The 16,369-nt window shown below is 39.8% G+C and overlaps 1 protein-coding gene across 1 annotated transcript in view; it reads right to left on the bottom strand.

Annotated features, from left to right (window-relative positions):
- LOC109967440 (disintegrin and metalloproteinase domain-containing protein 10) overlaps window positions 1–16,369 on the bottom strand; it is a 29,484-nt gene extending 13,115 nt beyond the window's left edge. The window contains exons 1-6 of the mRNA XM_020612997.1: window positions 16,312–16,369; window positions 13,931–14,086; window positions 7,805–7,890; window positions 6,948–7,070; window positions 4,768–4,860; window positions 4,242–4,410 (exon numbers count right to left, since the gene is read on the bottom strand). Coding sequence (XP_020468653.1) covers window positions 4,242–4,410; window positions 4,768–4,860; window positions 6,948–7,070; window positions 7,805–7,890; window positions 13,931–14,086; window positions 16,312–16,369 — 685 coding nt within the window. The remainder of the gene's footprint in view (window positions 1–4,241; window positions 4,411–4,767; window positions 4,861–6,947; window positions 7,071–7,804; window positions 7,891–13,930; window positions 14,087–16,311) is intronic.

Here is a 16,369-nt window from a genome sequence, read left to right as displayed (position 1 = left end):
AGGGGAAGTCTTTCCTTGCAAACCACAAAGGGGAAAGTGATGTGTCCTAATAAAACCTTTAACAACAAAAACACAGCATGCACTTGGCCGCTGGTAACACTGTAAAGTTCTCAGAAAGCCCCAGTGACACCGTTGCTCTCTTTGTCTCCAGAGTTCAGTGACCTTCATGTTGCAAGTTTGAATGGCATTTATTCAGTGTATTATAAAACTGATTTGACCTGCTGAAAACAAAAGACTTAATCTGTCTGGAATGCATCAACGCTCACACAACACAAACGGAGAGTCGATCAGACAGATGACAAATCATTCCCCAACTTAATGATAATAATTAAACCACTAATTTAGAAATGAAACAAAATTGAATGTAAAATGTTAATCATAATCAATACTGAACCAGGAAATACTCTTGTAAAATTATTTATAAGAGAGCTTGGGAAATAACTGTAGGTTGTTCATCCTAAAAATGTACCCATTGAGTTATATATTATCATAAAAGCTAAAATGATGAAAATCGCATAGAACAAGAATCTCAGTTAAACATGAAAAATTAAGCATTTTCTGGTGCCCAGCTGTGTTCCTGATATTTTTCAGGCTTTACTCACATTCTGTAGCATTACAGATATTATGTTTGGACAACAAGTAGAGAAGGTCTGACAGGTTAAAGCTTTGTTACCGTGCAGGAAGAGAGAAAGTCTAGCTGCTGATAACTGGTGTTTCTCCAGTTCTCCACATTATCTACATGGGCCCCTTCCCTTATCAGAGGGCTCTGTCTAGTGTTCCTCTGATTTTAAATAAACAATAAGAGTCTTTTGAGAAACAAGCACATTACATTTGCAAAGCTCAAACTACAACAGATTTCTCCACTCATGAAAGTATTACATGTAAAAAGGTCCATCATCTGAATCAATTTAAACATTGCATTAAATCCTCATTATCTATTGTCTACCACATAGTGACAGGGTGTTCTTTTAAAAAATCGGTACAGTAACAGAAAATTAGTCTAGTCTGAAGGTTTACACTGAATATTCCAGTAAATATTCATATTTATGTAACTATGTTGCTAGCAGTCCCTGAAAATTCTGTACTACTGTAATAGTGCTACTGTCAAGCATGTGGAACAGTGAGTTGTAAAAGGTTTCTTACTGCACGAGTCAGGTTTTTGAGTACATACTGTATATTTGTTGTAATACAGATATTTTATTCTTACATTTACATCCTCCTAAAAGAACAGTGTCAGTACAATGATCCCACCCAGTCCCTGACCCCATTCTGCTCCTTTTGTTACTCTCAGGATTAGATGAAGTATTAATAGTGGGGAAGCTCAAGATCTTTGGGCCCCAGCCCCCCATCATTCTTCAACATATGAACACACAACTCGGAGCGGCTAGAGGAGGAGTCCATGGTGATTGATGGGAGTGTGTGCTGGGTGCACTTCGTTGTAGCTATAGGGGCATCAGAGTGTTTGAGCTACAGTCCTATGGGAAAAGGCTTCCTCTTTCTGGATGCCACAAACAAACTGGTGGCAGTGGGTTGTGGAGTGTGTCTGTTTGTGGAAACATTATCCATGCGCTGCTCTTATGTCGGGGTGCTCACAAAACTCAAAAGTCACAACACTGTCACTGCTACCATGAATCCACAATGTGTGTGTGTGTGTGTGTGTGTGTTCCTCACAGGAGACATCACCATGATGACCATGCTTTGGAATGTAGCCACAAGCCTTCACTAAGCACTCTGGGAGAGCTGTGTGTAATTGGTAACCAGTTTTGTCATCGCACACAGCTGGGGTGCATCCCGATGATTACTTTTTCCAGTACTTAAACCTCTGTCAGACGCTCCGCCGTCGCCGGAACATTGTGTCGTACATCGTTACACCGTACATAGCTAACATTAGCTACGGATGTTTTGCACTACAGATGGGCCATTGTACGTATGTGTACTAGGGAATGCTACGCTGACAGTGACTGTTGCGTTTTGGCTTGACTCCTTAGACACTACAGGCGCTATTCCCACTACACACACACACACACACACACACACACACACATACACATACTCTCGTTTTCGTCTCCGCCTCTTTGTTACCTGTCCTGTTAGATTCTTGCCTGGTTTCCCATCGTTAGTTTGTTTGCTTACCTGTTCGTCCCGGTCTCTTTTGTTGTCACTACCTTCCCTTTGTAAGTATTTTGGATCCTGTTTTTATTGTTACGTTGGCTTTGTCTTGTTTTTCCCCCATTAAACCTTTGTTTAGCACTAGCACCTGGGTCAGCAATCTTGTGTCCTACCTCTAGTCCTCCCTCACCCTCCTGGCGAGGGGGGCTAACCCTAACACTGTCCTACATATGTGTTTGAGGGTCTTAATCGCGTCATTGTGGTGGTCTGCTCTTATTCACGCCCCTCAGTTTAGTCAATCAAAAGCTGCATGTGAGACTTTCTTTCACATGCACGAACATCCCACCACAACCTCCCCAACATACAGTACATGTTCACCTTCCTCCGACCCACCAATAATGCTACACCCAGTACACTTTGTCACAAGACCTGACAGAAGTCATATCAGATCGTTAGTTTTCTCGTGGTGTAACATGTATTTACAATAGGTTAATGAACAACTTGATAGAAAATGGTTGAAAGTTTCTTTTTTATACAGTTTGTACTCGACATTTCATTTTTTAAAGCAGATTCTGTACATTCTCAATGTATATATTTTGTAAAAATATGCAATTAATTTTAAAGAACAAAAAGAAATTGTATTGCTTCATGTGGTTTCTGTTTAATCTCCCATATTTTTGTAAGATAAGATTTCAAATTTGCTTCTACTGTCAGACTATACATGTTTAATTTGTAACCCTTTCAGACATAAAGTAGTATTATTAATCAGTTTGATATGCTCTAAAGTCCATTAACTCGGCTTCATACATAAAGAGAAGACACAAATTGTCTAATGTGCAGCAAAAATGCAAGCTTCATGTTCATAACATCTTTTATCAGTTTTGGGGGATTAAGTTTAATACATCTACTTTGGGTTTATTTTAAGGTTTTGGTAAAGCAGTCACCAAAATTTAAAGGATAAGGTTGGTCTTTTTCTATATTAAGAGTATTTTCAGCTGACAGTGAATTGCCTCTACTCATGAATCATGTCTGTCAGCTGTCAGTCCTGGATTAGCTTGTCCGTCTGTGCCATAGACCTCCATTGTTGTTAAAAAATGATTAAAAACACAGCAGTGAAATACACCACTGCACTGAGTGACATATTTCTTCGTTAGCAAACCCCAGACCTGATCATGAGGAGCTTAAGGAATAGAAATAAAACTGAGAGCTCATGCAAGATCTTGCATATGCACAATTGACTCTGACATGTGCTAACTTCAGTTAATTATGGCTGCTCGGAGTCATTGGGGTAATATAGGTGGGTCTGGGGTTTCATAATGAATAAACCTGTCACCCGGTGTGGCGGTGTGTTGCCCTGTGTTTCACTGTCGGTTTTAGTCTATTGTAGATTGCTGAAAATACTATTAACACTGTTTAGAGAATGACCAGCCTTGTCCTTGTAAGTAATGTTGTCATGATTCCCAATGATGTCCTGTCTTAGACTTTTATTTTGAAGATACTGTATTTCTTGTCTCATGCTATCTTTACTCTGGCTGTTGATAAATTTTGATCACTTACACCTGTTGCTCATTGTCTCAGCCCTGCCTACCCTTTATATTCACTTCAGCTCCCTCAACCTGAGTCCTGAGTTGTGTTCTTTAGGTGTACGTGCTTTAAGTCTTGGTTCATTCGTGAGCTTGTGGGTGTAGCCTGTATTTTATTGCCTGTGTTTGGTTTTCTGTGTGGCATTAAATGACCTGATTACCATAACCTGGTCCTTGTCTGCACTTGGTTTCTTTAAACCGAAACCTTAACAGATACATGCATTAAGTGACAGCAGGCATTTAAATAACACATGAGAATTTGAGTGCTTACTCAAATTGCTGTTGTATGTGAGCTTCCAAATGTACTAATTACCAGCGCTTAGGGAACCGGTGCAGGATTATTACAACATTTTTTTTATATCTCAGATGAGTCTTTTGTATGTGTGGCAAACTAGAGCCAAGGAAACTTTAATTCAGGATCTTTGTGTTGTGGTTTGCTATGGCAACCACTGAGGCACTAATTAATAAATCTGCAGGAGTTTTATGTGTGAGTGCGTGCCTTTGTGATGTGTGTGTGTGCACATGTGTGACCCAGTGACTGGGACTCACCAGGCTTGCCCTCCCAGGCGAGGCCCAGCACTCCACTGTAGTCTCTGTCAGTGAGCAGGTACGACAGACAGAAGTTGCCCCAGTTTTTTTCAGAGTACAGACTCAACAGTTTTTCTGGCCCGATGTAGAGAGGGGTCAGAGGATCGTTCTTATCCTCCTCGGTCATTACCTGGAGAGGGAAGGTGGGACGTGGTTCTGTTAAATCATCTGTGAAGGAGCTCACTTGATTTGATCAGTCGCACACATCCACAGCTCTGAGAAAAATTATAGTCCGAGTTAGTTTTTCACTGGTAGACAAAGACACACACACACACACACCACCTGAGTGTAACAGATGAACCCAGCTATTTTAATCAAAGGCTCTTTCTGTTCATTTTAACAATGAGGTCATGACATTTTTGTGAATTAAAGAACTGAGCATGTGACAGCCAGGATTACTGGCTGTATGGAGTTATCAGTGACCTGCATCTGAAGTGTGTCGCTTTAAGGTCTGAGACAATCTTGTTTGAGTGCAGAAGGATCTTACATTGAGGGATTTGACTTTGAAGTTGACCAGCTTGATTCCATCGAAGTCCACCCTGTCATAGATGTCATTCACAGTTCGCATGTAGGAGGCGATCTGTGAATGATACAAGTTTGCATGAAAAACTAGTCTAATACAGTGTATCATTAATGGATGGCTGAGGCATGGCTGGCTGACCAGTACAGTGCCTGGCAGAAAGCTTTGACAATCACACAACAGTATTTCTCAGCAGATTTGTCGTTTTATCCTTGATTATTTTTGAATGAATATTTTATAAATTCAGATCAAGTGTGGAATGACAAATGCTGTTTATTAGTTTTAATTTAGAGGAAGTTACATAGTTAATTATATTATTGTGTGCTGCTGGATTCTCATTTCAGTATGTTGCTAATGTCAGTATCACAAAAGCATCTCATGTCTCCTTTGGCCCCAGTGACAAGCGCTTTGCTCTGACAGAGAAGCACACACTGATAATAACTGTAATGTTGCTTATTGCACTGAGGCGCACCAACAGGCAGGCAGCCTTTAACCCAGTCTGCCATTCAAATCTGAAACCAAGATCAGTTTAAATAAGAAACAGTTTGAATATGAATGATTTTTCATCATTATTCAGTTCACTTTAATTGTGAAAAACATGTTGATAACTGAACTAGCAGATTTTAATACATCGGCCCCTTCTCAGTGACACTACTGTGTCACTGTGCTCATAAGTTCAAAGGTCAAGAGTGCAGGACCAAGGGTTAAAGACATCAGAGAGTATCTTGAAGTTAGGTTGTGTTCTGGCGATTTGGTACAAAACATCTATCCTTCCATCGACCAGCTGGGCTTTGGTATTGTTGCTCCAGGGGAAGAACTGGAGGTGGCTGGCCCTGTGTGTTTAACTAAATGGACTGGTAGCTCAGCTAACACACCTTCACAGCTGGCACAGAGCCTCACTAGATTAATGCCCACACTCCATTTGCCATCATGTTCTTGGAGAATGAAAAAGTTTTCAACCTCCTCTCTGCTCCTGCCACATGCGATGCCATGAGAGCTGCATGTGTCTGTGCATGGCCTGGCATTTGGGCCATTATTCAGCTGTGCAGCAGCAACACTTTGCACCTATAGATTTTTACATTTTTCTGTGGCAAATAATGCACCAGAAATTGTTTTCTATTGTTGTCTTTAAATGTCGGGCAATCAATTTAGGACGGCATTCAAAACCCCTTTGAAACAAGATAAAACTAGCTTTACTGCGTCACAGTTGTATGCTTCCACCAACCATTCACGGAAATACAACAGATGCCACAGTGAACTTGTTTTTTTACCTTTGACCACCAAAATTTAATCAGTTCATCTTTGAATCCAAGTGGACACTTGTGCCAAATTTGACAAAATCCCCTCAAGGAGTTCCTGAGATATCACATTCAAAAGAATGGGCCGGATGGACCCACAACTCAAAAACATAATGCCTGTGACTATCACTATCGCTGGCACAGAGGCATAAGAGGAAAAACAGCAAATGACACTTGACATGTTTGGAAACAAGTTAACTAATTTTGTTTTAATGGCCTATAGCATCACTTGTTTTACTGGGATAAGATTTTAGGACTAATAATTACATCCATGAACTTTGTTTGCAGCACCGTGTGTCCCAGGTGTGTAAACAAGTGTGTAGTGCTCAGCTTACAGCTGAGGAAATCCTGTTGTGTTGTGATGCACCTGTTGGATGTTCCATTACACTCTGTCCCACATATGGCAAAAGTACCCCCATGTTTGTAAAACAACAAAGAGGCTCTTCAGAAGCCAAGATAGATCGATAAAAAATTTAATTATTTTGCTACAAGTACCTGACATCATCTTTTGGAAGGCATGGAACTTTATCACACTTGATCTGTTCTATTAGACAAGAAATGCTCAAGTGTACATTGTGTTCACTGAAGCCTGGAACATCAGGTAGCTCAGGAATCAGAAACATCTACAATAAGTGCTTCGCTTTGGAGAAGGGTGACGCACATGCTTTCTTTGTGTCAAGAAAACTGGGACAAAGAACCTCAGTGAGTTCCATTTTTAGCTAAAATAGATGAGGATTTATATTTTTGTAACATGGTTTGTAACTTCACGCAGGACCATTAATCCTGAAAGTGAAAATGAAATCACTGTTAAGAACATGTCACTATGTATCACATATAAAGTATTGTCACCTGCGCCACAACAGCTTCCACAGACTTGAACCTCTTGTAGTATAGGTGGTCAGCACAGAGGTGGAGCAGGCAGGTGGTCTTTGACTCATCCACTGTCCTCCGGGACCGGCTGGCCGGTGCCTCCTGTGGAGAAAAAGGAGGGGGCACGAAGAGGCAGGCAAGGCCAAGCGGAGACAGTTACAGGTACTGTGGTCATGTCCCAGTGGGAGTGAGGACACATGGAAACAGGAACACAACTTGGATGCTCCACTGGGAACAACATCTGCTCAGATCATTTCATGACCAAACAGTGGGAATGATCTCTAATGGCAGGCATGTTGTTAAAAATGGAACCATTCCCATGTCCTGACATCCACTTTTGACAATAGAAATTGGAATCGCCACCTAGCTGGTCAAGGGTTAATGTTAAAGAGGACACCCAAGGGGGAGATAAGCTAAATAGATGTGGCAGCTGTTTATTCCATTATGCCTGCTTTTATAATGTCTGTACAATACAGTACACAACACGGACCCGCACCAGTTACTGTGCATGTATTTGAGGCCTATAATAAAGCAAGTCACTTATCAGTTTTCTCAAGTTGCCAAACTATGTTTTTTGTATCTAGTACATTATCTTGTTAGTGTCAATGCATGCATGTAATTTGGTGTCTGTGACAACCTAAGTAAAAATGAACAAAGGACTGAATGAATTAGGTCAGTTATACCAGATGAATCAGACACATTAGTGAATTCCCTCCAAGAAACATTTCTTGGCGTTAATTGGCTTTAAATGGTTTTACAAAGGAAGACATTTTGAGGGTGAGGATAGAAGAAGAAAACAATTCAGTGTGTGTAAGTGTGTTTACGTGATATCCTACCTCATCGGGGCTGAGGCTTTGGGCGAGGACGTTTAGATGTTCTGCACCACAGAATACATTAGAGCCAGATCTCGTGTATGGAAATACTACATAAACACAAACACAGGCACTTAAATACGTGGACTTGGGTATGGTAACACATAGCTCTTCTATTGTCTTTTTGTTTCATCTACTTTGTTGCAAAGTGAAACAGCCAGGAAAAAAGCACCTTCTGTCCTTGAACAAGCCTATTCAGTTAGTAAACTTTTTATTAAATGTAACAATGACACGTTTCCTGTTCGGTGCTCTAAATAAAGTGAAGAAATAAGTGAGTGAAGTTCAAGCACATGGTTTGATTCAACCCACCGCTGCTCATTTACTGGAATAAACAGGACGTTGTGTAACGTGTACTCACAAATAAATACATCTGTGTTGTGATGCGGACCAGGCCCACAGTCTGATGTTTGAAATAAAAACATATTTATTTGTTTCTGTTGAAATGATTAGTGTGGTGAGTTGTGTGTTTGACCAGGGGCAATGATCAGTAAGATACTTAGAGCAGATAGGAGCCTTGAAACATGTATGAATATGATCTCTGTCAAGGCCATGAAGGAGGGATTTCATGGGTAAAATGTGTGAAATATTTGGCAAATAGAGTCATTACCAGACAAGAGCGGAAAAAAACTTTGAAAAATCAGCTGGACTAGGTTTTTAGGTCAAAGACATGCCATTAGACATGCAGTGTAAAGAGCCTTTTAATGAGCTGTTCAGACACTTCTGCTGTTTGGCAGACTTGTAAGATGGATTTTTGAATTCAATGCAGTTGAGGTTTGCTGATCTCCTTTCTTCATTCAAAGAAACTTTTTTTTGTAGTGCAGTGATTGTTTTCTTTGGTTGTAGGCTAATTTCATAAACACCCCAAGTGTACATAAAGGCAATCCACGCTAGATATGAGGTAACTTGTGCTATAAATTGATTTTAGTGCCTTTTTTGTGGATATATGACTTTAACTGTGTGTGTATGTTTATTCTAGGATCACCAGTGTTGCAGGTTCCAGTGTTCTGCTCAATGGCGTGTAGAGAAAGTCTCAGGTAGTTTGTGTGACACCCTGGTTTTATTTGCCTGAACTAAACTCAATTGTTTATATGCTAATAACTGTTTATTTTTTTATATTTTAGGGTACCTGCTGCTGTTTTGCCCTCATCTTTTTTATGTGGTGATATACAGCTCTTTTTAGATTGTGGGGGCCTTGAATAGTTACATTACACCATTGAAAGGCAAAAAACATTAGCTGTTAATTGTTTTATATCATTTTTCTTTGCAGTTAGCTCTGGCTATAAGGTGGGACTGACTATGGTGGGACTTTAGGGCTACTTTCTCCCTGCACCTGCATTTCGTAGATTTATGTACATCTTGATTTGCAGGGGAACTACTTGGACACTTTATAAATAAAGGACCCTCATTTACAAATTTGTGAAGCGGGAGCCAGCCTGTGAAAAATGCTGTGATCATTGCTTTTCAGTAAAACAATATTGTCTACAGTTTGCAACACCTCTGGGATGGCTGCCTTTTTCAGATTCATTAAGTAATGATGGATGCCTCATGGGAGGCATTAAACTTGCTTAAAATGGACCAGCATGTTGCACCAGAAAAGACAAAATTCCACAAAAATGCAAGAAGCCAATAGGACTTCATTGCAAAAGAGTATAATATCTATGGGCAGAGAATATGGGGAGTCTGTATAGAAATATGGAGTCAACTATGTAGGTGTAAAGTCCACTGCTGAAGATATTTCACCTGGATTTTTTTTACAGACCTAGTGGTTATAGTCAAGACCAATGTACAAATCAAATAAGCAACTCCAGTTATATTAATCTAGACAGAAATGGCTTTCACTTCCACAGGTTGCAGAGTCACATTATATAATAATCATTTTCACATGTTTGCTGTAATGAGAGAGTGATAGAATGAGGCAATGCTCTGAGTTAACTGGTGACCCATACAAAAGTGTGTGTGTGTACTGGAATGACTACATTATTAGGACCAGTTTTAACCCATGGAAGTGAGGACATTTTTGCCAGTCCTCACTTTCTGAGTAGCTTCAAAGGGATGTTTGGAGAGTAAGACCTGGTTTTAGGGTTAAGGGTAGAATTAGGGTGGAGGTTAGACATTGGACTTTTTGATAGTTAAGGTTAGGGTAAGGGTCTAGGGATTGAATTAGGTCTATGAGTGTCCTCACAAAGAAATAAATGTCTGTGTGAGTGTGTGTGTGAAACTCCAGTGTATCGGATATGAGCCTAAAGTGAGATACCAGCAACATGTGGTTGGATCACACCACCCCACGAAAGTCTTCCAGCCAATCAGAAACCTGAAATTCATTCTATACATGGTATGGAAGGGGGGATGAGGTGAGTTGTGGGGGCAGCAAGACGCGGAGGTCTAAATGCTGGGCGTGGACTCACAGACAGAATTACTTCCAGACCTTTCACCATGTCCTCTCTCTTTGTCTCAGTTGTAATACTGGAGGCAATAAATGCTTCTGGTCTGTGTTGCTGTAGCTAAATACAGAAATAGTTTAGTCTTTGCTAATCGAATAACAGAAAAAAATGCCTGTAAGAGATCTGAATCTCATGGAACTATCAAGCTTTGTGATGTTTACAAATTACTGTATGTTTAGTGTAAGACTAGCCAAGAAATGACTTTTCCCACATGAAAAGTCACAGGCGCATTTCCAGCAGCTGTTGCAAGCTGGCTCTACTGTTAGGAGTGATGCAGAAAATGCCAGGGCCATATTAAAATCAGGATATGTATAATTGGACACTTCCACTTTTGCCTCAAAATTACTGCCCAAATGCCCCACAAATGACTCCCCAGTCAAAGTGCCCTCAAGTGCCCCATTGGTAAGCTCTAGTGCAAAATAATGCTAAACTTAAACACTGCACAAAATTACTGTATGTGTTATGTGGGAGATTTTGTACTTCATGCAGCCCAGAGATCCCCTATCAATCCACATCCTCCCCATTTACACATTTTGTTTCTTTACAGAGCCGAAGCTGCCTCCCGCTTTGTGTGATTCTGTATGGCTGTTTGAAATCATGGAAATCAAGCTGTACAAAGTTTTCTCATGTGACTTTCTTCCTTCAGTAGCTCTGACTGACGAACACAACTGTAATCACTTCTTTTGCAGTAATGCTGATAAGCTTAACACACTGTCGCAACACAGAGAGCTCAGCCAGTATTCCACAGAAATATTTCTCAAATTCTCTATTTTGTATAATGTAATTTGTCAGTCAATATGATGGAGAAATAGATGTTGGAAGGCTCATTACCATGATTGTTGAACTTAAGGTTGACAGATTTGTCTAAGTATAAAATCTAAATGAAATGGATGGATGGATTTCTGTACATAATTTTCTGTTTTACTCTATTGTATGTTTGATCTTATTTTATCCTTTTGCTTTTACTTGATTGTTGTAAAGCACGTCAGTCAACTACTGGTTGTTGTAAATATAAATAAAAGTTGATTGATTGAGCCAGTGTTTCCAAGCAAAATATTGTAAAAATGCTGGAGGAAAATGCAAATAAAAACTTCGCAGAAGCTACTTCCTGACTGTGAAATCCCTCTCAGTTTAACAAAGTAAGGAGTTAATCATTAAAACATTTCCAGTGATATGCACAGTATGTGTTGCTCTTGATTTATTTCAAGGAATTTAGGTTAATATTTACCCATCATTCATAGTGAGAGGTATTACATTCCAAAGGGAGTTCACTGGAACTGGGGTGCAAATACACTGTAACACACTGGTACATAAACACAGTTTAACTTCTGAAGAACATAGCAAACATAGATAATGACGACTTCAGGCTCAGATGAGTAAACATGGTACGATTCCATAAATTATTTAATAAAGTGACTATATATATTTCTGTGGGTTACATCTTTGTATTATTGACTGAGGGTCAGTGTTGTTCTCAGTTTCTAAAAACCTGTTCCAGAACAAACCTGTATTGGCACAGTGTTGGAATAAACGTGACAAAGGTTACAGGACACCGAACGGTCAAAATATTAGCTAAAGTATAATACATTTTTTAAAATCTGCTAAGTTTTTTAAAGAAATGTACTTATATAAATCATTCTATTTTAGTTATATGTTATTATTGACATTTCATATTGTTGCTTTGTTCTTTGCCACATGGATAGTAATTGATCTGCATAATAGTTTATTTACTATTAACCCAGATGTTTTGCATCTGTACTTTGTTGTCTAAGACATTCATACACTGTCCAACAGTATTTATTAATTAACCTATAATATTTTTCAATAATTTTGTGCAGTGATTCATGTATGTTTTTATTTTATTTAACACAAAAACAGAATTCTGCATAATCGTAATTAGAGTGTGGATACCTGGACCAAGCCTGATGAGACCCATTGGTACTCAAGGGTTCGGGCCGAGTTTGGACAGAAATTTGCAAAGTATGTTCAGGTCTGGTTCGGTTTTGGACACGTAGGTCAAACTCTAGGCTAGACAACTGCTTTGTTTAATGATAAGGGGACAATCTCCGTACAAACTCAGCTGCATCAGACTCGGGGCAGGTTCCGACATTATACAAATAGGCTACTATAAGCTTGTCAGGTCCAAGTTGGGTTTTGACTCCACACTCTCAGGCACAGGATGGGTTCAGACAGAGATATGTGACCTAATTCATGTTGTTAACCCCAGTCACCTGGCAGTGTATGCAGTGAAATATCAAAAGCAGATATAAAATAGCTGTTCATCTCAAGTGACGTACATCTTCGCTGAGTGTATGAATATAAAATACTGCTACTATAGCATCACCTGGGTCGATCTACAATCATTGGCAATCAAGTATCTGAATGTCATTACACTGTATTCGTTGCGAAATGGCCACCCTGATGGTGCCCTGTGTCCCAGATCTCATGGACCTCATGACCTCCTACATTGCAGGAAAGTTCCTAATACAACCTTTGTTGGGCCCAGACGACAACCACAGGAAGTGGAAATACATACAGAGGTAAATGCATTATATCAGCCCCCTGTCTCCTAACTTACCACTTTGTATGGAAACATTGATTGTTAATTGCAATAGCATGTTCCAAATCTCTTACAGTTTCCTGCAGATATGCTGCCCTATGAATAGACAGGATGTTGTCAGCAACAATGCTATGTAATGTAAAGGTTTTCTGCAGTTATGAAAAGCACTGAAGGGTTGAGGACAAACTGGGATAGGGCTTGGGGATTTTGGTGGATGAGGGTCTGGCACGATTTGCACCGTGTTTCCTGGAAAAAGCTTTGTAGAAATAAGGTACTAATACTAATGTAAATGTGCACATGCAGCCACGGAAACAGACATAGAACCACACATACAATATATATTATAACAATATTATAAAATATAAAAAAACGACAGATCTCAGTTATGACTGCCATCTGGTACAGTCATTAACTGTTCTATTTGACGTCAACTAAAAGCTTATTTTAATCTGTGGTTGCAGAAACTGTCACCAAAGCCTTCAAACCTGAGACCCTCTACATGCATCTCTTCACTTTTCTTCTCCCTGCTGGTTTTCCCTGCTGCTGTTCTGTACCCTGTATCCCTCCTCTTTCACCTTCCTCCTTACTTTAGCCCCCATCGCTCCTACTCCTCCCCTTTCAAAAGTCATACGATCTTCTGCATGTTTTCTTTGACTGGTGATCAGGGACTCAGGGAGGGTCCACTCCTACTTCGAGTTAAGGGTTTGGCTGGTTCATTGACCGCTAGTAACATTAGAGCTGGCGTCTGCAGAAGAAGGTCTAGTAATGTTGCTGTAGTTATTTGTCTTTCTGTGAGACTGCTAAACAGAGCTGAGGAAAATCTATTGTAGCAAGGAATTTATTTTTGTGCTCTTGCCATAATCACAAAGTGTCCAGGAAAAAAAAGCTGAGGTTATGGAGTGCCACAGGAATATTTTCAATCTCCAGATGCACAAGAACCAGAACTGATTTATCATCCTGGAGAGTGATTTATAAATCAGAAATAAATAAATAAATGAGAAATTACTAATTGTCTCAGCTTAAAAGTGTGTGCCGACACAACAGGTTTTTTGCAAACGTTTTCCTTGCAGTTAGAAAATGAAGTCTTACCCATGTCATCTTCATGGTAGATGATAGAGTGGTGATCTGTTTGGTTGCTGGTGTATCTATGGACTGGCTCTATGTGATAAGTTCCATTATCTGAATGGATGGTTCCCTCAAACTGACCCTCTAGTACAAAGCCATGGCAGGCCGAACCATTTTCACCTGCAAGACCAGGTCAAGAGAGATAACATGTCAGAAGCAGATAGAAAATTTAGGATGGGGTGGCCAGGCTGGGACACAGGCTCACGGTGGCACATTTGAAATACATGTAAAAGGTAAATTAAACCCCTAGTTCTATGAAAAAATAAACCATTATTAAGAATCAAATTGTTTATTTTGTGTAAAATGACCAGTGTTTTCTTTAGTTAACTTTGGCTGTGCTCCTTAGTTGCTCCTGACCAGGAACATTGCTGCTGCACAGTGGTCTCCACATCCCACCTTCACTGAAGCAAATCATCCCAAGTACTTTACAACAACACAGTCGAAGAAATGAATGCAAATATCATGTTGCATGCGTGATATAAAATAAAATTAATTTGATCAATATCAATTCTAAAGCACCAAAACTATGTTTAAGGCAATGATTTGTCATCGTTTTTCATTTTTCATTCATTAATAATGACATGAATCACATTTTGACTATATCAGGGGTGGCCAATAGGGGTGGCCAATCAGATTCTGGGGGTGGCTGGTGCCACCCCTGGCCACCCACTTGGCTCGACCCATGGACATAAGAGAAGGAGAGACATCATGAATAGATAAGATACTGAGAGATACATAAAGAGTAGAGGCAGTGCTCAGACATCACAGAGATAGGAGAGGTGAGGTAGGAGTCATGAGAGAGAAATGCCATGACCTGACTCGTATTTAATCCAGTTCATTACATTTTACTTGTTCTTCAAATGGTTTGCCACAAACTGATAAATCCAAATGTTTCATCTGAGTCATAAAGTGAGGGTTGTAAATGATTCTTGCTATTAGTTGATAGCTCTGATTCCAGTGAAATCATAAAGACTTTATTTTAAACAGAATCAAAACAGGTTGACTGTTACCAGCCCTGCCTATCATACCCACCCTCCAGTATTCCTGAATATATGTGGGAGAGGTCAGCTGAAGTGAAGCCATTTTCACTGACCACCATGAAATTTTGGGAAAATGCAGCAGCATTTTGTTTCAAACGCAGATGGAAAGTTCTGAAAGGAAACAAAATCATAAATGGTTGTGGTCAGATCTTTGTAGTGTTATGAAACCAATAACTAAATAATGACGTGTTAATTTAGGAACTGTTACAAAGACTTTGGCCAAGCACATGACTACTTTATATTTAACCAGTTGTTCGTTTAATAATGTTGATGAAACAAAGAAATGTGAATTTACCTGTGAAAAGCAGTCAAATCCAATTTCAGTGTATATTCCTGAGGCTGTGAGGCTCTCTTGGCTCTCAAGTGCTTCCTGTGAAGATCCTCCCTATCATATGACAAGCCCTCATAATACTTTATGTATGGACTGATGCCACTCACAGCTCCTGATTAAAAAAGACATTCTAGTTACAGGATATAAGAGTTGTCTTTGTTTTAGTCTTAGGCTACACATCTCTGTTGTGACTATATTACTTCACCATCTGAATTTTTCAGTTTTCTATTTACACTGACCACCTATGATTATTTAGCATTAGTTCAGGTTTTAGTTAACTTGGAATAATACATCCAAAACATGTCAGAACAGACTACTTTTATGAGACTGAATTATTATTGGCACAACACTGTTAAAATCAATTATAAAACACATCTTAAGTAAAAAAAAAATGTGACTAAATGTGGTTTGGTCAGTTGTGGCTCTACTGTCAACCAACAATCTTTTGTGATTTTATGTCTTGCAAATGTCAAACCAAATTTAGACTAACCTTAGGACTAATCTACCATCTTCTCAGTGCTGACTGTGAAAGTGCTGCCTGACTGGAGAAGGCCTAGGGAGAGGCTTGTACTCTCCTGCTCAAGTTGTTATCACTTGATTACTGTTGCTGCTCCTGAGTGAATCAAACTTTCCTAAACCTCTAACAAACAGGTATACCTCATTGATCACAACTTGGTCTCCATCACCAAAGAGGTTTAGCATGAGGGCTCCTGTTTGCAGCATTCCTGAGAGGACAAGTCGAAGCATGTCCGAGCCCAGTAGAGGCCACTTTACCACAGCAGCCGAAAGCCACCTATTTATACATACACCTGCATGCACACAAATACACACCCAGGCAGACTCACGCTCACATACACACATGGCTATAATCTTAAACAGACAATCTACATATTTAGGGTACAATGTGGGAAAGGACCTCTCACTCAGAGACGTACACACACATAAACATGCACACGCTGCCGCCACCACACTACCTGTAATCCATTCACGGTAGACGACCAACAACAGCAGCCAGTAGCATTGAAGCCCCAT

The sequence above is a fragment of the Monopterus albus genome, unplaced genomic scaffold (assembly GCF_001952655.1).
Source record: "Monopterus albus unplaced genomic scaffold, M_albus_1.0 scaffold129.1, whole genome shotgun sequence".
NCBI classification, from domain to species: Eukaryota; Metazoa; Chordata; class Actinopteri; order Synbranchiformes; family Synbranchidae; genus Monopterus; species Monopterus albus.
This window is presented reverse-complemented; position numbering and strand designations above follow the sequence as displayed.